Source organism: Drosophila arizonae, chromosome X (assembly GCF_054131065.1).
Source record: "Drosophila arizonae isolate 15081-1271.41 chromosome X, UAZ_ARI_1.0, whole genome shotgun sequence".
NCBI lineage: Eukaryota > Metazoa > Arthropoda > Insecta > Diptera > Drosophilidae > Drosophila > Drosophila arizonae.
Genome location: NC_142927.1, coordinates 27,789,529 through 27,813,050, shown reverse-complemented (window position 1 = coordinate 27,813,050; position 23,522 = coordinate 27,789,529). Strand labels below are relative to the sequence as shown.

Sequence of the window (23,522 nt, the reverse complement as noted above, 5' to 3'; positions counted from 1 at the left end):
ACTAAAATTCGAGACACTAAAAACGAAACTAGTTAAGCGGAGGTAAGCGTAAAATCGAATATAAATAAAACAATTTTGAACGACCTAGTCTATTCAAGTCAGAAAGAGAACAGAGTTGGTGCACTGAGTGAATTTATGAGAAGTGCATAGAAGGGCAAAAGCCACATAAACCTTTTGACAATATAAATAATTTATATATGTATATACGTATGTATGTATATAGAAATACATACGTGTGTATAGCTTGGTCTATATATATGGACATTTGTCTTCGTATCTCAATTGATCAGTAGATTTAGCAATATTATGTAATTTGAGCTGGCAACGCATACTTACAAGACTTGCGTATCAACTGTACAGCCCATTCACTTTATTGATGGAATGTTATTGTTCGTAAAACAGATACAAATTGACCGATAATATGCCAAAGCTTTGCAAATTATACGTGCACAAAATTTATAACATATATTTTTGTATCAAAAATTTGTATTTCGTTTTGAAATTTGGAAATCAATTGTATATATTGTATTGTATAATGCTTCTTTCAAATGAAGGTAAGAGATTGAAGGCGATGCTTTTGATCCTTTATGAATCCTATATCAAAACTCTATCTATATTTGTGGACAGTGGAATTTTCTATAGCACATGCAGATCAGACTATGAGAATAATAAAGGAATCTTTATCAATCTTACTTTTTAATTTGAAAGTAATATTTATCTCAGTTGCAATTGAATCTGAATTTACCACCATTTGAAAACCATTTGCAAATACTGAAATCTCTGTTCGAATTTTAAAAATATATATGTATTCAATTATTATCCTTCATTGTCTTGCAGCTTGCATTCCCTTTCACTAAGCTTCGCTAAGGCTTTATTTTGGGCCTAAGATCGTTTGAGATCGTTTGCAACACGCTCACAAATCATTCGCCTTCATTCATTTGAGTTGGGAGCTCGGAGCTCGGAGCTTGGAGGAGGGTGTGGCTGCCTCGAGTTTGTATTTTATTGTGCGACTGCCACTGAACTCTTTTGCTCTGCAAAAAAAATATTTGTAATGTTTCTGTGACCATTTTTGCTAGATTGCGACAGTTTTTGTTGTTGCCGTTGCGGCTGTTGCTGAAGTCGAGCTTGTTCTGCCAGTTGCATATCAGGCCGAGGTAGTGGAGCGGGGGCTAGTGCGGCGAGTATTGGTACTGCTACTCGTTCGTTTCACCTGGTAGCTGCTGGTCAGTGCGCTTAGTTCATGGCTCGGATTTACAATGTACTCATTTATCAAATTACCAGAGTGTATTGGTTTTAACAAAGCGTTCGTCTGAATGAAACTTTATTTGTGTTTGAATTAGACGAGTATACATGTTTTTAAAAATAGCCTGAACTCACAAAATTTAAAAAGTATACAAAATCATAAATTTCAAAAATAAAAAATTTATATCAAATTATAAACTAAAAAATCTTAGAAAAGAATTTTGAATGATTTCTTAATACTCTTCTATATCACCCAGCGAGGAATGTATATTTTTTACTGGATATTAATGTGGTAGGGTCTTTAATCATGATCATTATATAGCTCATTAAGTCATTTGTAGCTTCCATTCAAGTGCTTTTTTGAGCGGGCATTATGCAGTTGTGTTCAGTTAAGTTCAATATTCTTACTGGTTTTTGTTTGGATATTTGTTTTTCATTTCGCGTCTGCGGCGTGTCTATCACGCTTTGGTGCCTGTCTCTCTCCGCTCTCTCTCTCTCTCTCTGTCTCTTTCTCTTTCTCTTGTCATATGTATCTCTCACACTTGATCCAAGCATTCGTTTTCTTTTGGGATAGCAGGCAAAGAGGCAGCTTTGGTCCAACCTGCGCAGCCTAGCCATGGCAATTGCATTCGTCAGCTTTTTAGTGTGCATTATGACTTTTGCTTGTTTGCTTTATTGCGCTTTTCCACGCACACACGCACACACACGCACTCACACACACGCACGCACATTTAGTTACGTCTCTTGCACTTGCGAATGCATTTGTGTCTTTGTCTTCAGTACCTCCCTTTCCCACCCCTGCGTTTGCTTTTTGACTTTGCTCCAGCGACTTCGTCGAGCGCCTGTATTTGCCGAAGCCGGCTCGTCTCCATTCGGCTCGGCTCGGCTCTTAGGCCGTCCATTGGCTTCCAGCGATGGCAGCTTCGGCGGCGCCTGATCAGTCGCGGTTTTTACTTTCATCGCAACGGTTGAGCAGCGGTCGTCATCCAAATCCCAAGCAGGTGGCCACCGTGTCCAGTTAACAGTTGTGTGCCTCTTTTTTCCAGTGCTTTTGTTGTTGTTGTTTTCTTTTTTTTGTTTTGTGTTTGTTGTTATTGATGTTGTTGTTTACTTCTTCAATTACCACCCAGCGCGCACCCATCACGCCCATTACATATGTACCCCAGTCCCCGGCACAACATAGCGTGGGCCCATTGAAGTTGTTGCTGCTGTTTCGATTGGCAAACAATGGATTTGCAATATGTTGCAGCACTTTGCTTGCATATCCCCGCCCGGCCCCAGCCCATGTGGGTTGTGCATTTTGAGCGTGGCAAATGAGTCCAAAACCGTTCGGATGGGTGGGTGATTTGTAAAATCAGTGGATAACAAGTGACTAACTAGATCTAATTAATCTTGATTCGATAAACTTGTTCGCCGGCAGCGACAACTCGAAGACCTAATTGTTATTTATTTGGACTTGGTACTCGTACGTCTAAGATCAGGCAAAAGAAGTTATGTGATGATGTAATATGATTGCAGATTCGAATTGGCTAATCTGCATGCTTTTCTATATAAGATTGCTATACGGCGTGTGTAGCATTGTTATACATCGATTGCTTCGACATTTAGGAGATTTTCGAAAGAAGATTGAGTATTCAAGCTTGATTAAGAGATAAGCAGCATATTACAATTATAGACTGTTATTTATTATTTCGGTCTAATATAAATGTATCGAACTAAGCGAATTAGTCAATAGTGCGTCAGCAAATAGCTTGGAATATTAGCTTTAAACACCTGCGCCAAAGGTCTTACATTTTTTATAAATTTTACAGAATTTAGTAAAAAATCATTTAATCAGTAATATTCTGTTGAGCTGATAGTAATTAGTAAAAAAAAAAAAAAAGAAAATAATAACTTTATATTATAATATTAAAAATAATAATTGGAGTTCATGGTATTAAATTTATAATTATAATAATCGTCCTGCAGACAGTTTAGCTAACTGACCAAGTGACCCAATGACAAGGATTTGGGTTTAAGTACCGAATTAGCTTAGCAGAGGTTAAGATCTTTACCAATTCATAGGCTTAAAATAAGTAAAGGGAAATTATACGGACTGAAAAAAGAAACAGATACAAATGGGGTAATTTTGTCAATACGAGTGAAAGGATTTATACAAAGTAAGTGGTACCCCTACTCGTGTTATTTATGTATATATGTATATATGCTCGATAACCAATTTCAGTTAACTAAACTCTTGTAGGAGATAAAAGCTATATATTTATTTCGCAAAATATATATCGAAACCTCTTACAAATTTCAGATTCGAAAGTGTGATACTGGGCATTAGTTAGTTGATAGAAATTACATAATATATAAGTGCTGATATAAAGACATAAATAGTTTAGAGCCCAAATGAAATCATTTCAACTTTGCAAGTATTTTTTGTTATGATAACTCGTATTTCATTCTAAAGAGAACTTCAAAATCATTTATTGAATATCCTTGACTGAGAAATAGAGTGATAGGAAATTATTATTATTTTGAATACATATAGAATACTTTATTAATTAGAGCTACATAAGAGACACTTTTCATATAATATATATTGAAAGTTTCAATTCTTAGAAAAACGTATTTACGAATATTCCACAAGATCTTGAATTGTACTAACTTTTGTTGTGTTGTTTTTTTTATGGATTGAGCTTCATACAGTTAGCAAACCAATTACTCAGATCGTAAAGGAGATCGATAATAGGCTAATAATCGGCGGTGCTGGCCGCATTGGCGGCAGCTGGCCCGCTAATTTCGAGCGATCAATATAGATCATATAGAAATTGCACAATAAGGTGAAAAGTGCGAACTGCACGGCCGAAGATCATCATCGTCGCACCAATGCGAATCGATGGCGAGATGCGGAAGTTATGTAAGAAAGGCTAGCTCGAGACATCAGTAGCAGCAACATTTTCCCGCTAGCAGCATGCGGCACTCGGCTTTGGCCACAGCCAACGACCGACCGTCCGACCGTCCAACGGTCCGTCCGTCCGACCACTGAGTGCTCAGCGCAACACGTTTAACAAGTTTAACCAGGAAATTTTGTAATTTTCCTCTGGCTGCTTTCACAGCAACAGCCGCAGTAGTCGCCGCAGCTGCCAGGCTTTGGCAATCCGGGCAACCTGCGCCCGCCTAGAAACAATTAAAGCCATAAATGTGCAAACAGACGAAAATTAAAAGGAAAACGAAAACGAAAATGAAAACGAAAATCGAATCGGATCATAAACAACTGCCCAATCGTTTATGTCCGAAACGGGGGGTTGGGCAATCGCTAGATATAAATATATGTTTATTGAACTCTAATCCTGTGCATATAGATATCCATTGATTAAATCACATGAACTAAATACTAGAACGATGACAGCGAGAAGTGAGATTCGCAACTTCAAGCAGACAGCAAATAAAACGTGAAAAATCGAAAGCAAAACAGAAGAAGAGAAAATGCAGGAGAGTATTTAGAGGACTCAACTGCAACGACATCAAGCTAAAGTTTAGGCTCGAGTAGCAGTAAGATCCAAGTGAGCAGCAGATCCAAGTGTGCCAGACACTATGTCAAGGACAAAAGGACTGGGCGTGTTGCTTGTGCTCCTGGTCGCTGGCCAACTGGCTGCAGCGGTCAATCAAACTGAGCCTGAAGCCACAAACAGCTCGGAGCCAGTCAAGGCCTTGGCCTCCACAGCGCAGCTGCGAGACTTTGCGGCGCATCACTTCAGCAGCCGTAACAACATCACCATCTTGCATGAGGTGGACGACGACGAGGAGGAGGAGGAGCCCCCTCTAACGCTCAACACTCACGAAGTGCTGCCACAGAAGCCGCTGAAGAAGAAGCCCTATCTGCCGCTGGAGAAGCTGCTGCCCAGCATTGAGTATGTTAAGCCGCATCCGCTTAAGGAGTACGAACTGCATCCGGTTACATTTGACTTTAACTTGGGCGACCTGGAGGACCTGGAGCATGAGGTGATCAAGAAGGGTGACCTCAGCAGCGAGGAGCAGCACGTCCTCAGCAATGGCAATGCACCCGAGCTGAGCTACAAGCCCACAAACCCTGATGACAGCGACACCGTCGATGTGGACATATCAGCGCTGCCCGAGTCTAGCTTTCAGCCAACCACAACCGCCACTTCAACTACAACAACGGCAGCAGCATCGACAACAGCTGCAACGACAACAACAACAACAACAACAGCAACAGCAGCAGCAGCAGCAACAACAACAGCAGCAACAACCACAACGAGCAGCACCCACATACTGAAGATTTTGAAAAACAAGCCCTCTCCCAAGAAGGGCAGAGAGCTGCTGAAGCAAAGTGATGACGAGCTGCAGCTGAAGACCCTGGGCAGCACCATCAATAGCATCAGCCACTACCTGGGCAGCAATGGAACGGCGAATGCGAACAGCAGCACCATGGCCGAGAGCCTTTATGGCTCGGCCAACTACTTTCAGATCGTGACCAATCTGTACGATCACTTCTACTGGCAAATCTCTGAGATCCGAACCAGCGTGCGCACCGGCTGCGGCCTCGAGATGCAGGCCTACCTAACCGGACTGCACTCCAGCTACGAGTGGGCACAGAAAGGTGAGCTCAAAGATGAATACTAAGTGGATTTAAAGGCAAAGAATCAGTTCTTATGGACATGTTCTAGTTACCAAACTGCGTGAAATAGAAGGCTTTAGACTTTAGTCTTGTAATATACATGTTTTGATTGATCTTAACTTGATTAATCTATCATTTGCAATTCCTTTATCTGATCTAAGAAATGCTCAGGCCTGAAGCCAGAATCTATGTGACGAAAGAAGCTATTTCTTTTTTAATGCTACGACTGAATTAGATTCTTTCCCAATCAAACAAAAATATATCATGATCGCTTGATTGCCATTTGCAAACAGATTAATTAGTGGGAACTCCTTCTCTTTTTTGTTAATCAATCATATTTAATGATCATACAGATCCTCAATTTCGTTTACTGATCTGTATTTGTAGCGTACGATGCCTCGGGACGCTATCGGGGTCAGCTGCTGTTCGGGAATGACAAGTGGCTGGGGCAGCTGACATTCTGCCTGGAACTGAACCGTCAGCTCTCTGGTAGCGGGGAACGGAAGCACTTTGAGCTGGAGTTCTATGTGGCTGATATTTCGCTGCAAATGCCACGCCTCAATCGGACGGTAAGTTGTCGAATTTGAAAGTATTGCCTGCAATATTATAGTGCACATGCAGCAGCAGCTTCTCAGCCTGGGCGAGTGCCTGCCCAAGTCCTGCTCGGCGCACGATGTGCAGTCGATACTCTCGCTGGACCCCTATGCACGGATGCTGACCATGCTTGGAGCGCACAACGCCAGCGCCCAGCAGCCGGCCCTTCAGGTGCTGCGCGTGCGCACCGTGCCTGGACTATATAGCCACTGGCGACAGCTCAAGTTCCAGGTGTTCATGTGAGTAGTGCAACCAAGCAGCACCGACTTCGGTGAACTAATGGCAGAGCCAACCTTATCTCTATGACTGCAGAAGCTTTCTGCTTACCCTGCTGCTGGTGATGATCGTGGCCACCTACTACCAGATGCGCATCGATGAGCGTCGCCTGGTAGCGGCGCCGATACCCGCGATCAGCGCCAAATGCGATGCCGCCAGCAAGAGCGGGGACTACGAGGCGGCCTACTACGGCAAGCCCTTCGAGCTCTTTCAAATGCGACCGCTGAGCAGCAATGGGCTTGTGGCAACGGACTCGACGCTGGACGCGCACGTCGATATGAATGGCAATCGGCAACGGCATCCGGATGCAGCTACCAACTCAGCGGAGGCGATGCACGGCGAGAGCACAGCCTCCACGTCGGTGGCCTCTGTAGTGGGCGTGGCGGGCAAACAGACGGACAAGAATGAGATGACGGACTACCAGGTGGAAACGGGCAGCTGTGCAGGCGTGGCGGGCACCTACGAAGCCGAGCAGCCCATAGGTTTGTGTCTACACTAAGTGGTTCACATGAATATGGGTTTTTGTCTCTGCTAAGGGAGTGGACTAGTCCACAAGAACTGTGGAGTAGATTTGTTAGTTGCGATGTAATTGAACGATTCGAAAGGGTATTTCCCTAACTTGACGTTTCTTTAATTCACATTTTTCCATTATATATATTGGTGCGGCAAAAAGCTTAGCTTTGCATGCCATTCTTAACATATGTATGTACATTCTACCCCCTTCTTACAGCACTGCATCAGCAGCTGTTGCTGTGCTTTGCACTGCAAACGAATGCCAAGGCCATACTGAACATAGACAAGAACAAGGAGGTAAGTCCCCTCACACCTCCTTATCAAGAACCTAAACAATCCTTGTCCACACTTCACGCAGACGCACACATCCTGTTTGCATGGCCTACGCGTCTTCTCCGTACTCTGGACCATGATGGTGCACACGTATTTGCAAATGTTTGCGATAGGCGAGAATAAGGTAGGGTTTGAGGGGACTCTCACTTTACAAGGTATTCTAATGTATCTCTGTCTGCTCCCTGCCTCAGTTCGAACGAGTTATCACGGAACGTTCGTTTTGGTACCAGGTCATTGGCAATGCCACCTTCTCCGTGGACTCGTTCTTCTTCATCAGCGGCCTGTTGGTCACACTGCTCTATGTGAAGCAGGAAAGGAAGCCTGCGGGTCCGCCGTGCACCGTCTTCAAGCGTAGCTTCCTGGACACCATGATGATGTTCTTGTACCGCTATCTGCGCCTCACGCCCGTCTACCTCTTTGTGGTGTTGTTCAATGACTTTGCTGTCCGTCAGGGCCTTGACTCGTCCGTCTTCCAGCCGGCCAAGATCGAGCACAATACTTGCCGCATCTTTTGGTGGCGCAACATTCTGTACATCAACAACTTCTTTCCCCAGCACGAGATGTGCATGATGTGGAGCTGGTACATGGCCAACGATATGCAGTTCTATGTCATGGCTTGTCTATTGCTGGCGCTCTCCAGAAAGTGAGCAAGGATGCTTCAGCTAGTCTGGCTCTATTTAACCTATTGATGTCACTCCTTCTAGATACTTCAAGGCGGTGGCAGTGACACTGGTTGTCTTTCTGGTCAGCTCTTGGAGCGTTTCGGGCATTATTTCATTGCAGCATCAATACACCCACAAGGTGGCGCTGCCCTTTGAGTCCTTTGACTTTCTCTACGACAAACCCTGGCAGCGTGTGGGAGCCTATATAGTGGGTAAGTCCTAGTACTCCTCTTTCTCTTCAATCACTCGAATTGCTCTCCCTCTCTCTCTCCGTCTCTCTCTCTTATGCACACAGGCATGTTTACCGGCTATGCGCTGTATAGGGTAAAGACGCCGCCGAAAATATCTAGGCGTCTCAATCTTAGCCTCTGGGCTTGCAGTCTGGGCGTTCTATTCCTGGTCATCTTTGGCGTTTGGCCAGGTGAACTGAGCGTCGTGAACACCGCCTTCTATGTGAGCATTGGACATACGGCCTTTGGGTGTGGCCTCGTCTGGATAGTGCTCTCCTGCTGCTGGGGACTCGCGCCCACTGTCAACGCGATACTGTCCTATCGCATGCTGTGGCCCTTGTCGCGTCTCACCTACTGCGCCTATCTGATCCATCCGATTATTATGTTCATCTGCTCATCGCATATGAGCGGCACCGTTCATCTCAACAATCCCATGATACTGACTACGTTTCTGGGCAACGCCGTTGTCTCTTTCGGATCGGCCTTTGTTATATCCGCACTATTCGAAGCGCCAGTCATACGCGTACTCAAGATCTGCTTCAAGAAGTGAACTCTAGCGAACTTAACCGAACGTTGTTAGAATGAAATCTAGTTCTATTGCCTTTTTTGTGTCGTAATTTGTATTGTAAAGTGTATATAACTGTAGATATACGAGTCCGTTCCCATATGTATATCGACAGGTTGCTAATGTTTAATATTAACAATTATGTTTAACTATATCCTTATGTTATGTTTCTAGTTGGTTTTGTGTGCGAGTGGTATGTTCAAGTTGTTTGCAAAATATACATATTGAAAACGAAAATCAAATTCGCAAGTTTTCAGATAGAGTTCACGGAATTAAGATCAGCGGTGGATGCTCCTGATTCCTTTTTGGGATTGAACGCATTTCAGGGCATAAGCGAAAAAGGGTCGATGGGTAAACCCCAGTGCTTAAGGTTAGATGAATAATGAAGAATCAAAATTTAGCTGAACTAGTGAGGTTAAGCGAATTCATCGCAGTGAGTAAGGCTCACCACATAAGGTGATAAAGGCTAGTCGAATAAGGTTCAACGGGTAAGGCTGAATGAGTAAAGCTAACCACATAAGGTAAGGTAGGCTAATCGAATAAGACTGAGGGACTTAGGCTAACTACATAAGGTAAGACAATAGCGAAGGGGTTCTCACCGCTCAGAATGATTAGCTCTACGTGGTCGACAAGGTTATCTTCAGTAGATCCCTCAACAAAGTACATGCATAGTCTAGAGAGTAGAGGTCACAACTCAAGCATTAGGTTCAATTTAGAAATTTGTGTCATATTTATTGAAATAAAATGGTTTACCGTCATCGCTGACGCCACAATGAGAATAGCCTGATTCGCTAACAACTTTACGATTTTGATTTGTTTTTACTGGGGAGATCAGCGCGTTTGGGATACAATAGGCTCTCTAGGAATGCATCCGTTACATCGAAATTAACGCTGTAATAGCCTGCGGAATTGAGCTCGGCTTCCTCGTCGTCAAGCACAAAATAGGCATCACTGGCTGCCAATGAGTCCAGTTCGTGCTCAGGATAGAGCACCTTGGTAGAGTCACGGCAGAACAGGCGTATTGCCAACTGGGCCATGCGTTTCGCTTCTAGGCAGGAGCTGAGCTCCTGACCGACGTCGGGTCGTTGCCCAAAAGCACGATCGAGTTGAGCTAGCAGCCGACGAAAGATAAAGTTTCCATAGCGCCGGCGGTAGCTTTCATTCAGCTGCTGCCGGTACAGGGTGCAGGGCTGAAAGTGGGCCAGCACAATGTAAATGAGAAGGATCAGCTGCATGAGAACTAAAAAGCCAAGAGCCACCAATAGCGACGCCTCCACACTGTCATCCCAATCGAATGTGAGTCGACTATCGGGTGGATATATTGGTATTAGATACGTAACCGTCATTATGGAAGCTGTCTACCCGGGTCGCTCGCCAGCTGAACCCCAGTCAAATTTTGTAATTTCGAATTGAGTTTGTGCCCGAAATACAGCGACACATACACCGCACAAAACTCGAAAGGTCTAATAAAGCAGGCTATGTTAACTGAGCTACAGCAGAGCGTACACTGAAAACGGAGCCAACTCTGCTCTGACGTATGCTACTCGAGCTACTTTAATTGGAATTTTAACAAGCAGGAGTGCTGTTCGACTAGAGATTCCCCTGAACCCTGCATAGAACTGACTCTAGCTCTTATATCGTCTGAGATCTCGGAGCTCATGCAAACAGACGGACATGGCTATATCGATTCAGCTCGTCGCCCTGATCAAGAATATATGTATGTATGTATATACTTTAATTGGTCTGCCACGCCTCCTTCTGCCTGTTATATAAGTTTTCACAAGAACATTATACCCTGATATCCCATTTTCATGAACGTTTATGAACGATCGGATATCTAGTGGGGTAGTACAAGTTGAGACTCATCCCTAAGTTATCTGAGCTGATAGAAACCAATTACCTTGGGCAAATTAGTTTTCATTTCGGAAACCTTTCAGCTAATCCACTTGAAGCGGCTTGCCCATTTCGTGTCACTGATAAGGAGTCACGATTTCCTTACGACGGCATAATAAAAAGCAGCGCTCCAAGCGATTGTCCCACACAGAGTTTCACGATGACGGCACGCGGAATCACCTGGCTGCTGGTCTCAGCAATGGCTTTGAGCTGCCTACTGGAGGGCAGTCGGGCTGGGGAGCCCGACTATTGCAAGCTGTGTGCTAAGGGCGTGCAGCATATAGCCTGTGGCAACGATGAGGTTAGTGGATGGACTTGTGCTGCTGTCGTTGCTGTAGTGCATCTGTGGCTGCTGCTTGCAGAGTTTCTCCGAGGAGTGCCCGGCGGACGCGAAGCTCCTGGCGATTGGGGAGGATGCCCAGCAGGCCGTTGTCGCGGCGCACAACGAGGTACGCGAGCAGTGGGCCAGCGGGAGGGGACATGTCAAGGTGAAGGCCTGCCGCATGGCCACAGTCAGATGGGACGCAGAGCTGGCGCGGCTGGCCGAATTGAATGTGAAGCAGTGCTACATGGAGCACGATGCATGCCATAATACGGAGCAGTTCAGATACTCCGGACAGAACCTGTTCATTGAGGGCTACTGGGGCATGGCGGCGCCCAATATATCCACCATCTTACGCCACGCAGTCAAGGAGTGGGCTAAAGAAGGCAAAGACGTCAAGGCCGCGCATCTAGCCAAATATCCCAACAACTACAATGGACCGTAAGTCACGCATCCTATATACTATCCTACTACTATGTCCCATATCATATATATAACTCCCTCGATAGCACCATTGGCCACCTAACGATGGTGGCTCATGAGCGAAGCATAGCCGTCGGCTGTGCAGTTGCCAACTTCCTGAAAGACGAGTTCAACACGTTCCTGGTGGCATGCAACTATGCCACAACCAACTTTATAGGCTGGCCAGTCTACACGGCTTGCAAAAAGGCTGGAGAAAAATGCAAATCAGGCATGAACCCCAAATATCCGTCGCTGTGCTCCATCAACGAAGACGTGGACTGCAACTTTGGGGATCGTGGATGATAATGTGGAATAGTAGCATAAGAATCCTTCAAAGAAGTTGATTTCTACATCAGCAAGCTATATCGCAGAATTCAATATATGCGTATGAACATCTCAGGTCTATTTTGTTTTTATTTGTTGAATGTCTTAAGCAGCTCGAAAGCATCCGGAACTCATCTCAGATGTCCCTATCTGTAAGATGAATTAGGTTAGGTTAGGTGACGATATAATATTATTTGATATGACCAGATTATCATAGTTAATTTTAAAGTTAAATATGTAAGTAAATGATTTTTTTTTATTTCACTCTTATCCTTGGGATATTGACCTTTATTTTAGGGACCCTCCACACACCTGACCCTATGACATTAATGTGATATGATATATATAGCATATAGACCACAAAGTAAACGAAATTTCGTTTTACTCCAAAAAGAAATCAATAATCAATAACCAATAAGTAAAATGCATGTTTTAATCGAGTTGTATAAATAAAGAGGTTGCACCAAGATTTTGATGATTGCAGATTGATTAATAATTTGCCGGTATTCTATAACAGTTAGCTAAAGGTTATCAATATTCTAAAATTGATTGAGCTTGTGTATGTAGTACTGCATTTGATGAATTTCTCGGTTGCAATCATCTGTAAAAGGAATAGAGGTTTCTCTTTATCTTTGAACAATTAAAATAAAGGACACGAAAATTTTTGTCATGTTGTACGATCGTACAAGAGAGGATGTTGAGCTAATAGATTACTAGATTGATTGCTTGATTACTTGGCAACGATCGTTTTAAAGACAGTGGGACGCTTATGGGCTGGCAGCTGTCTATAGCAATAGGACTTGATTGTTTCCAGATCGACATCGGCATCGGGCGACAAGATGCAAATGACGCCCAGACGATGTCCCCACAGTTTATTGGGTATGCCCAAAACGGCAACATCGTTGATGCTCGGATGTGAAATGAGAGCCTTTTTGATCTCGGATCCGTAGACCTTGTATCCACCTACATTGAATACGTCCGTCGATTTGCTTAGGAAGTTGAAGCTGCCGTTGCGATAGGCGCAAATGTCACCGGTTTTCAGAAACTTCTCGGCGGTCTGCTCCATCGGCGCGACCTGGTCAACCGTTGCGGTCGTTCCTACCTTCACAGGGGTTATCTGCAGAATTGTGTTGATCTTTCGGGGGAATAGATTCGCGCCAGCTATCTCCAGTTCGCCGACAACCGTATTCAGCACTGGCATGCTATTGGTCTTCTCATCCGAGCTGGCGTTGCTCTCCATGCTGGACTCGCTCTTGCAGCTCACCAGCTGATCACCTTGGTTGTTCACCAGGCGGGCGGTGACCCCGATCAGTGGTGCGCCCAAGGTGCCCGGACGGTAGTCCGCATTGCTGTTGGGCGACTGCTCGTCGAGGGCGGGACCTAGCACCAGGCCCGTCTCCAGCATCCCGTAGTACTCGTAAATATTCTGCCCGGTTATCTCGCGCCAACGATAGAATACAGACTCCGGCAGCAGCCCGAATGCAGTGGCCATCAGCCGAATCTTCTGCTTGCAGTGGTTGATTATGTACTCTACCATGCGCGAGTCCTGGGCGAACATTTTGTCATATTCAGCAATGAGGCGTTTGTAAATGATGGGCATGGCCAGGAAGATATTCACGCGCTGCTTCGACGGGCTGTTGATGCCCAGCAGGGAGCTCCAAGCGGTATGGCTGTCGAATTTCTGCTGCAGCAATATGTTGCCACCCACACCGAGCAGAGCTCCAATGGCCGCATGCATGCGATTCATCGAAATGAGCGGCAGCATCGAGTCGGTGGCCTTCAGATGCCAGCTGGAGACGAGGCAGCGCATCTGCGCCTCGATATTCCGATGGGTGAGCACCACGCCGTTCCGACTGTTCGAGGAGCTGGGCGTGTAGATCAGCATGGCCGGCGCGTTGGCATAATAGTCGTTGGGCAACGTGCTCTCCGGTATAAGGGCCCCGTTCAGGCCCACCAGCTGCTTGGCATACATGGCCGTGGAGGCGACGCTCTCCGGCGTGGGCACAAAGCTGTGGTCCAGCACAATGCTGGCCGTCTGCAGTTTCGTGGCCAGCTCCTGGGTGATGTTCTCACACTCGGGTGTGCCAATCAGTAACTTCGCCTTGCAATCGGTGGCCTGGCTGAGCAGCTCATCTGCCGCTTGATTTGGCTCCAGGGGCACAGCCACCTGGCCTGAAATCCAGCAGCCCCACTGGATAACAATCCACAGCGCATTAGTGGAGCACAAGAAAGCGACGTTTGACTGCGAGGCACTGCCTGAAATAGTACAAGTTCGATATATCAATGAAAAATGAATGAATTCTCAAAGGGACTCGCTGGGATTACCACAAAAGTTGGATATTTGAATGGCCAGCTTTTTGGCTGTTATGTAAAGCTGAAAGTATGTAAATTCTCCATTCAAGTCCTTAATTGCAATCTCATCTGGAAAGAGCATCGCCTTCTTGAACGTCGGCACCACAAAATTGTTCCGCTCATCCTCAATATAGCTGTTCCGCAGTTTCTCTATGAATGTATCCTATTGTTCAATATAGTTCGAGTTGAGAACATTAAGTATCGAGTCTATATGTGTAATTTATGAATACGTTGTCACTTACTTTGTGTACTAACTCGGCCGAACAGAGACGCACCAATGGACGCCATTGAAATCTTTGCAAGCGTCTCAATGACAACATTTTCCGGAAATTTCCCAATTATTTTCTCTTTTCTCGATGCTCAGTCAAATGAATTGTCGAACTTCAATGCAACAAAAACAATAAAACTAACTCCAATTCGCTTCTACTTCACTCATATTCCACTGCCTACTGTGTTCTCAAAGCCTGCTGCGATATGCTTTTGCATCGTGTTGAGCAATTCAGTATTTTTACGATTTTTATACTCGTTCATGATGCAAAAAGAGTATATTAGTAACCGTATCGAAAATCAAATATTAAGTAGTAAATTTTGAAAACCATCGATTATATAGGTGACAATCCTGAAAAAAGGTATTGTTGGTACATTGGGGACTAAACCAGCTTTTCGGACTCAATCTTGAAATTTACAATTTTTTTTTTGTCTGTGAATGAGAATTATGAAGTCGGTACTACCTGGTGACAATACTTTTTTATACAAAATGAGACTCCTCATAATTTATATTATAAGTTTGACAGCTATAATTAGGTTAGATTCGAGTTTCGAGTTAGTAAACTTTCAAATATACATTTTTGAAAATCTTTCATATTCTAAAAAACAAATTTCGATTTTTTACACTTAACTTTCTTTCAATTTTGTAATAAACATTTTAATATAAAATTTCATTAAAACAGAATTTTTGTTAGCAAATAGGAATTAGATAAAAATAAAAATAAAACAGTCTTTTAATTAGGGAGAATTCGAAAAGAGCAGCTATATTCCGGTTGAACAGCTGTTACACTGACAAATCTAATCAAAATATGTTTTCAGTAATGAAAAAGCTGTTTGCTCGTATATATGTATATATATTAGTTTTATATAATTTTTATTATAATTTTTCGTTCGCTTTATTTACACATTTAATAGGGACAATAAAAAAATGTTTTATATATGTCTAAATGCATATATATATGCATAAAAATAATAATAAAAAAAAAAAATAATATACTGTTGAAGCATATATAAAAATAATCAAAGTACATTGGAAAGATCGCCACAATTTTGGTATATGCACAAATCGAAATACCAAATGTCGTTCACAACGACACCCAACAAAGGCGCCACAGATCAAAGCCCCGCTTTAACACGATATAAAACTAAATGTGCGCATAGATACATTGGCATACGTATTACTTATATATCTACATGTACATGCAAGTAATAGGTGTTATTGCTGCTGCTGCTGCTGCTGCTGCTGCTGCTTATCTCTAATAACAACAGAGTTATTTTTGTCTGCTTTCGTTCACATTCTAGTCTCGTATATATAACATCGTAAAGATCTTACTTAAGCTCAAAACAGTAGAAACACGCTTCACAAATGCAATTAGCAATACATTTTAGGATTAAGAGATTTGAATGGATACATTCAATATTTTTTTACAATTGAATCAAAAGTTATTCGGAAGTCCAGAAGTAGATATCTTTAAAAGTAGCGTTATGGCAACATTCTAGACTTTAGTCTATCTTAAATAAATTACAATTTTTCACATAAAAAAAAACATCGGATATGATTTACATTTAGTATATATATTCTAGTATTTCTCAGACAAAAAGTGTTTAAAATTCCAAATATATAAATGAATTTGTTAACATTGAAACAATGATATTGCACGCCGGATTAAGTCAAAAAGAAATCTGCTTAAAAAAAGACGAAATTTGTGAAATTTGATAAATGATCAGTCTAAGAATAGATTTGTGACTGCAAAACATTTGAGACAAACAACAATAATCAGTTAATGTAGTCTATAGTATGGAAAGACGGTTATAATACATTCATTCAGTTCTAATAAATTCAGCTGAATCAGCTTAACATATTTTCGAGAAACACCCCTAATGTCTTCTACTGTTCTTTGAGCAATTTCTTTTTTTTTTTTTATTTGCTTGCGCTTTATAATATTGTATAAGGTTTACTGTTGGGCTATAAATGCAACGAGAGCTCTAGAGATCCACTGGTTGTATGAAAATGATTGTCTAATAATGCGCACTGCTCGTCGCTTCCTCTCACTGTCTTTCTCTGTCTTTTTCATTAATATCTTGTTCGTTTCTATTCGAATGGTTTATGTTTTCCACATGAGAGCTACGACTTCAGAGTCTGCTCTCTCTCTTTCTCGCGTCAACTCTCACTGTCTCTGTCTAACAATCTATGTCTGTATGTATCTGTCTGTGTTCTCTCTCACTCTCACGCACGCGCTCTCACACACGCTTGGGCTTGCTGACGATCGTATAGTTGAGGCCGTTGTAGTTGCGATGATCGAGGGCGGCGTCGTTGCTTAAGTTCGTCGTGGGCGTGGCACAGAGACCCGTTAGACTGCTGCTGCTACTACTATTGTTGTTGATGCTGCTGTTGCTGTTGCTATTGTTGATTGTGGCGGGCAGTGTCGTGCTGTTGTTATTATTACTGACATTTATATTATTATTATTATTATTATTGTTAGTGTTATTGTTATTATTGTTGTTATTATTATTATTATTATTATTGTTGTTGTTGTTGTTGCTGATGGCAGTATTATTGGCGGCTTTGCGCAGGACCCCATAGCCCAGATGACTATCGTCGGCCTTGCGAAAACTTTCCGTATCGGGACTAGCAATCAGTTCATATTCATTCGGCGGCGGCGGACTGCAGCGTATACGATTCGCAGGCAGTGTTACGTTCACAATGGTCTTGTAGCCGCTGGAGGTTTTGTTGTTCGGCGATAGAAAGTCGAGGCGATCGTAGTTGGCATCCGGCGACACCAGCACGCCCACGCCCTCGCCAATATCAATGTCTATTATCTTGGGCGTGCTGCTTCCGCTTGTCGCGCCGCTGGTGCTCAGATCCTTGCGCTTGTCGCGCTGCGACTGCGAGCGCTGCCGCACAAAGTCGCTGTCACAGCTGATGGCCGAGGGTATGCGCTCGCAGTGGCGCACGTCGCCAACGCCACGCGTCTTCCACGCCTCGGTTATGTTCTCAATGGACTCGTAGTCACGCTCCAGCGCTAGCTTGTTGCAGCAGCTCTCGTTCCTCAGCGGCAGGTCGGGCGGGCTACCACCGCCGACGCTGCTGCCACCGCCGGCAACGGCACGCAACGGATCTGGGGAGGCAGGCTTCAGTATCACAGCCGAGCCGCTGCTCTTGCCGTTGGCATCCGATGGCGACGATGTGGTTATGGCAACCGGTTCATACTTCAGAAGATTCTTATATTTATCACATTGAGTTATTGTGCCAGGCAGTACAGTAGCTGGAGCTGGCAGCGCAGCCGCAGCAGCGGCTGCCGCCGGGCCCATATTGAGCTTCTCGAGGGGCGTGGGCAGCTTGCGCGGCGGCTTGTTGGGAATGTGTTTGCCGGCTGCTTGCGATGGCACGGACAGGCTGATGCTGTTGGCGCTGCCGTTCGTTGAGAAGTTGTTCAGCGAATCATTGGAGCTGATGAAGCCGCGCAGCGAGATGCAGCTCTGCGTTGAGTTCATCTCAAATTCGCCGGCATGCGGATTGCTCGAAGGTGACGGCGGCAGCGGGCTGCGCGAGCCGGGCTCCATGCAGGCGGCGGCACTGAACTGATTCTCGACGCACTCGATGCTGCTGAGGCTGTCGCCGCTGATTAGCTTCTTCATCGACTTCATTTTTGCGGACATGCAGCGGAAGACCTCCTGCGGATTGGTGTGGTCCAGCGTGAAGACGCCCTCGCCCGTCGTGCACTTGCGTCCCGCCTCAAACTGGAACTTACCATCCCTGTAGCCATACTTGCGAATGAATCGATACGGCCACATGGCAATCGTCACATTCAGATCCTCCGACTTCAGTTGCAGCTCCGTCGGCGTCATCTGCAGCATATACGTGCGCGGCTCGATGTTGCACCGAATAGACGCCTCCGATGGTATCAGAGTTATAATAAACAATCCGTCCTGTTGATTAAAGCAAATACACTTGTATTAGTATGCACAACGACCATTCCGGCAACGATATTCTGCGTTGGCCAGCTGTGTTTTCTTTAGGAAATAAAGAGCTTTGAGAGAAGAACGAACCAGAAAAGAAGAAACAGAAGAAAGATTTACCCACAGTTGGTGCGTGTTTGTTTTTCTAAGCGATAAGCGATTTTTTTCTCCTATTTTGCGCATGCATTTGATGATTATGGAACTTTTGGGAAAACAAAACAGTTGTGTTATTTCTGCTTATCATATCCCTAACAAAACACTATGAATTGCTTTCTTGTTTTCTCACTCTATTTTTTTTTGCATTGTGTACATATCCAAAAAAAAAAAAAATTGTTTATGTACATATGTTAATAGAGTATCTTTCTTTTTTAGCCATTTCAATTCCTATACCTATGGCATAACCGTAAATTATGGATATTTATTTATTAAATGAGTGTCTATATGTTTTTACTGAGTCTCAATTCAATATAATTTCAGTTGGCTATAGATAATTTATGTAATATAATTATGAGATAATTACTGTCTTTATCTGCTTTTATCTTATATTTTTACATCATACTTCAGCCTTTCATATATTATACTTACCCTCTAAAAGGTTTTCCCTATAGTTTGCAAATTTACGTTTGGCTTAGAGTTCAGTCAAATATTTTTCAGCGTTACCTACTCCAATCTATAAGTAGTTGGCCTTAATTGAGCCTCAGCTAGCTTTGAATGTAATTTCAACACACGTATTCCTTTTCGAAAACATATCAGTTGAATTATTTGCTGATAATATTTCATAAATTTTAAGCGAAGTTGATTGTATATATATATATATTAATATATATATTTTTTTTTTAATTAAATTTTTTTATATAATAGAATTTTAGTGTGTGAATATTCAGTTTGGCAAATTCGAAATTCGACGTTCGCAGAATGGAGGCAAAATCTATGCAATTACCTAGACTTCAATTGAAGGAACCTGATGAAACGAAAAAACGGAAAATGTATAAGCATTGGACACCAATACGAGCAGTTCAAGAGAACTGGCCTAAAAAAGGGGATGCGAACTTAAGCTACTCTGAATACCGCAAGAGAATCACCAGATTCGTAAACAGGCAAATAATACTGAGCCAGCTAGACTCCGACAGTGAGGCAGAAAGGGAGAAAGAAATAGAAGCAAAAAATGTCGAGGAAAATATCTTTCTATACGGGGACATCATTCAGCGACAAGAGTTAATCAACGAAGGACTCGACGAGGCAATGCTACAAACCAAAAAATTAATTGATAAGGCAATCTTCAACGAGTTCCAGATGGTTAACGATATAAAGCGTGAGGATATCTACGATCATAAGCTCGCAAACCCCATATCAATGACAGAATGCTATACTGGTACACATACTTGCGACGAATCTCCAGCAACGCTAGAGCAAATGAAGGAACGGTTGGACAAGACATTCCCCGAAGTACATTTGCAAGAATATTTGATATATTCAGGAACTATCCACATCATTGACGATACGTTTGAAGATGATCTAGAGCTGATTGAAGACCTCTGCCATCTATTTAGCCAGAATATTGGACCTACACTGGCCGTTTGTGTCGATGGTAAACAGTTTTATTGCCATTCCCTGCTGCTGGGCACGTTGTCTAATTTCTTCAACAATCGCGATTTCTCGCATGTGCTTTATTTGCCTGGCTCGAGGATACAGGCTCGTGCCTTTGTCAACATCTATCGCTGGATGATCGAGCCGATTCAGTCGATGTCGCTCCGCCAGCTCGTTGAGCTGTTGCGCGGTGCCCACTTCCTGGCAATCGACGAGCTATGCAACCAATTGTGGGACTTCACCCATGAATTGCTTCAGGATCGAAATCACATTATCCCTATGTATACCGTAGCGCAACGCGGGTGCATTACCGTTGACAGGCTTCTATCACCCTATGTGGGATACGTTTTTTTGCGGTATGTAGGCAGCACAGAATTTCAGAAACTGGAGGCACACAAAGTAAAACGGATGCTAGATGCGGACACGCTGGGAGTGAATTCGGAAATAGAAGTGGGTACACTGCATTGACATCGATTGAAAACCAATTATGATCCATCCATCCTTTCAATCTCGGCAGGTACTATATGCAGGGGCACTTTGGCTGCAGGGTAATTGGCCGCTCCGTAAACGCTTTACCGGCGAAGTAATTAGTTCTGTACGCTTCGAGCTTATGCCATTTATATTCATATTGAGCTTTATAAGAGCCAGGGATGGACCGCCGGCATTGAACGGCATCCGACGTTGTCTGGCGGTGCACAAGCAGGTATACGACGGACTTACGGCACAGTGAGTACAGTAGTGGCTAGTTATCGGCTAGCAAGCATGATTAGTGATTGGCTCTCTCCTTACACTCATATTAGACGTCACAATCCTTTCAAGCTTAAAGGTAATACTGGCATGTATCCTCGCGATTGGATCTACGATCCATCTTGTCCCTATCATCATGGCCACTCTTGCAATGCATGGCGCTATGTTTCCTACAAGCAGTTCCTCTTATATGTCAAATGGATACAAACCCTCCCAGGTCTACAGCTAGAGAATATCAAACACTATACAGACGATGACATTGTCTGCTGTTGAATCTGCCTGCGATTGAATACAAAATTGTCGTTAAAGTAAACGAATTTTAACTAAAAGTCTACTGCATTTTCAATATTTAATCAACAAACTATTGGAGAAGGATATTATTTAATGCTTCTCTCTTCTACGAATTATGCTGTTTATATAGACATAGTGTATGTAACACTTCTAATTGTGGTAACTTTTCTAGTTTAACTCATACATTGTTTGAAAATCTTTCCATTTTCTTGAATCCCATTTCCTTATTCTCTTCTTAAGTAAATACAAACTGATTAAGACCAAGCACAATTTCCATATAACCTGCTACATTGCAAATTCAAAGTAACTTCGGCAAATCTCTTCTTGTCTCTCTTTCATTCGTCCGTTCAATTTAGTCACTTACAAATGAACTGCAATATAGATCATTATCCTCTTCGATGGCACCATGGGCGGCATGTAGGCCGCTATTGTCGCAAAAGGCAACCGTTTGGAGTGCTGTCACCCAATCCTTGAGCTCCTCATCGCTATTCGTATTCAGCGTAAGTTGAACATTACGCTTGACAATCTGTATGAGATTCGCTGGCGGCGGCTCCTGTGTGATCTTTACGCAATTCTCAAGTGTAAAGATCTTTGGATTCTTGTCATCCTTATTCTCGCATATCTCTAGGCGTGCAATGCCATGGCGACTGGCTTTGAATAGGAGACAATAACGGCTGCATGATTTCTGGAAAAACAAGATAGCCAAAATTTAGTAAAGATAGTGTAGAAATATTCATCTCTAGTAATCTAAGACCTTAATATTAGATAATTGTATAGAATAAAAAATATACATAATTTAACAAATATTTAGATCTGTCATAGATTGAAATGAATAGAGTCAAAATTAATATATGTATGTATTTTTATTTGGATTCTATTATGCTAACTCTTCGAGTACATCTCGAAGATTTTGTTATTTATTAATTTGGTGTTAGCCTCGCACTAACCATTGTAAGATCGAGTTTTAATGTTGTGCTAATCAAATTTCCAACGAAAATTCGAGTGTTACTGACATAACAGAACAACAACAACAGCAGACATAAGTATTTGTTGCTGGGCACGGCCCCAATCCTCAAAGCTCAGAGAGACATGGAGTCGCTTAAGCACACCAAAGAATTCCCTGACATATGGAAATAAGTGTATATATGTTTATATATACATATCTATATATCTATCTATATACATGGATGAGTCCCAAAAAACAGCCGTCATCGCGAGCATTCACACATACACACATACATACATATGTATGCACATAAGTAGACACCGTCTGCGTGTTTGTGTACGTGTGCATGTGTGTCTCAGGCGCGCACACGCAAATCGAAAATATGTTCGGCTCGCCGTTTGGCATGCTTCTCTCTTTCTCCCTCCTTATGCGACTCATTTGTATGCAACAAGTATGCAGATGGAGATATCTACACAAACACACACACTCACACACAAAGGCACGCAAGTCTGTGCACACATGCATACATACATTCACACGCACATACACATGCTCTCGCAAACACACACATTCACATGGCGAGGGTCCTGTTGTAATACGCAATTGCCAAATATGTTAAAATTGAATTTAGAATATTTAAGGGCATTGCATATTTGTGCAGTTAGTGTGTTAGTTGGTAAATATGCAAGTTCTTTGGCAGGCTCTTACCTTTTTCGAGATACGATTTAGCGAAAATCCAGTTTGTGTTGGAACATTAAGATATCCAGCCAAAACAGGTATTTCAACATCCATTCTGTTGAGGCCCGTTGCCGATGCTTCTCGTTTGCGTATTCAATTGGCCAATAACAATATGCAATCTTGTCAGTTTTCATATATGTTAATGATTTTTGTTACTTGACGAATTGCAATTTGAGATTCACACTTCATATTTACATTTGACCGCAACAAAAATAAACGCAACCGCAGGCCCACAATTCGAGTAACTTTATTTATTTATGCGCTTCCAGAGTTGCATTCTATGTGCTGCAATCGAAATCAATATCGAAACTATCACGCAGCATAACGATGTAGGCATATCGAATGCGCTGACCGCCAACGATCATGATTGGCATGCATCATCGATAACAATTTAAATCGAATTACTTGATATTGTTATGCATTTTTACAGTATTTGTTATTTAAAAAAAAAATATATGATTAAGTGGTCTACAAAATGAAACCACATTTAAAATGAAACATTTCGCTGACTTTTGTGGCCATACTGACAACGATAGGTTTTAATGGGACCGCCATGCAAAATCGCCTTTGTGGCCAAATATGAACAGACGA

At 43.0% G+C, this 23,522-nt stretch overlaps 6 protein-coding genes across 15 annotated transcripts; 3 read left to right on the top strand and 3 right to left on the bottom strand.

Moving 5' to 3' along the window:
- The first annotated feature begins 1,402 nt into the window (after positions 1-1,402).
- Positions 1,403-9,292, top strand: LOC108620016 (uncharacterized). Of its 8 annotated transcripts, none has more exons than XM_089474402.1 (10): positions 1,403-1,534; positions 4,593-5,851; positions 6,257-6,438; positions 6,491-6,702; positions 6,776-7,221; positions 7,470-7,549; positions 7,611-7,709; positions 7,777-8,228; positions 8,290-8,459; positions 8,543-9,292. In XM_089474402.1, exons 2-10 carry the CDS (start codon positions 4,825-4,827, stop codon positions 9,025-9,027), a joined length of 3,153 nt encoding a protein of 1,050 aa, XP_089330528.1. In that variant the 5' UTR covers positions 1,403-1,534; positions 4,593-4,824; the 3' UTR covers positions 9,028-9,292. The 8 variants fall into 8 exon arrangements, with proteins under 8 accessions (XP_089330528.1, XP_017872357.1, XP_017872359.1 ...); XM_018016868.2 differs by lacking the exon at positions 1,403-1,534 and adding an exon at positions 2,185-2,266; XM_018016870.2 differs by lacking the exon at positions 1,403-1,534 and adding an exon at positions 2,187-2,243 and having other exon boundaries at positions 6,494-6,702.
- Positions 9,293-9,748: 456 nt separating this feature from the next.
- LOC108620021 (uncharacterized) lies at positions 9,749-10,562 on the bottom strand. Its single transcript, XM_018016876.2, has one exon. It carries the CDS (start codon positions 10,386-10,388, stop codon positions 9,843-9,845), a length of 546 nt encoding a protein of 181 aa, XP_017872365.1. The 5' UTR covers positions 10,389-10,562; the 3' UTR covers positions 9,749-9,842.
- Positions 10,563-11,069: 507 nt separating this feature from the next.
- On the top strand, positions 11,070-12,118 carry LOC108620020 (venom allergen-1). Its single transcript, XM_018016875.2, has 3 exons — positions 11,070-11,236; positions 11,298-11,698; positions 11,767-12,118. The coding sequence occupies exons 1-3, from the start codon at positions 11,096-11,098 to the stop codon at positions 12,020-12,022; spliced, it is 798 nt and encodes a 265-aa protein (XP_017872364.1). The 5' UTR covers positions 11,070-11,095; the 3' UTR covers positions 12,023-12,118.
- Positions 12,119-12,458: 340 nt separating this feature from the next.
- Positions 12,459-15,203, bottom strand: Acsf3 (Acyl-CoA synthetase family member 3). Its single transcript, XM_018016873.2, has 3 exons — positions 14,638-15,203; positions 14,369-14,558; positions 12,459-14,299 (listed from the first exon to the last, which is right to left on the bottom strand). The coding sequence occupies exons 1-3, from the start codon at positions 14,713-14,715 to the stop codon at positions 12,774-12,776; spliced, it is 1,794 nt and encodes a 597-aa protein (XP_017872362.1). The 5' UTR covers positions 14,716-15,203; the 3' UTR covers positions 12,459-12,773.
- A 302-nt stretch (positions 15,204-15,505) lies between these two features.
- Positions 15,506-23,244, bottom strand: Dok (docking protein homolog). 2 transcript variants are annotated; one of them, XM_089472914.1, is made up of 4 exons: positions 23,127-23,244; positions 22,902-23,050; positions 21,612-21,932; positions 15,506-18,592 (listed from the first exon to the last, which is right to left on the bottom strand). In XM_089472914.1, exons 2-4 carry the CDS (start codon positions 22,983-22,985, stop codon positions 16,904-16,906), a joined length of 2,094 nt encoding a protein of 697 aa, XP_089329040.1. In that variant the 5' UTR covers positions 22,986-23,050; positions 23,127-23,244; the 3' UTR covers positions 15,506-16,903. The 2 variants fall into 2 exon arrangements, with proteins under 2 accessions (XP_089329040.1, XP_089329039.1); XM_089472913.1 differs by having other exon boundaries at positions 22,902-23,239.
- Positions 19,291-21,285, top strand: LOC108620019 (uncharacterized). 2 transcript variants are annotated; one of them, XM_089472915.1, is made up of 4 exons: positions 19,291-19,423; positions 19,484-20,659; positions 20,727-20,935; positions 21,010-21,285. In XM_089472915.1, exons 2-4 carry the CDS (start codon positions 19,538-19,540, stop codon positions 21,227-21,229), a joined length of 1,551 nt encoding a protein of 516 aa, XP_089329041.1. In that variant the 5' UTR covers positions 19,291-19,423; positions 19,484-19,537; the 3' UTR covers positions 21,230-21,285. The 2 variants fall into 2 exon arrangements, with proteins under 2 accessions (XP_089329041.1, XP_017872363.1); XM_018016874.2 differs by having other exon boundaries at positions 19,343-20,659.
- Positions 23,245-23,522: the final 278 nt, after the last annotated feature.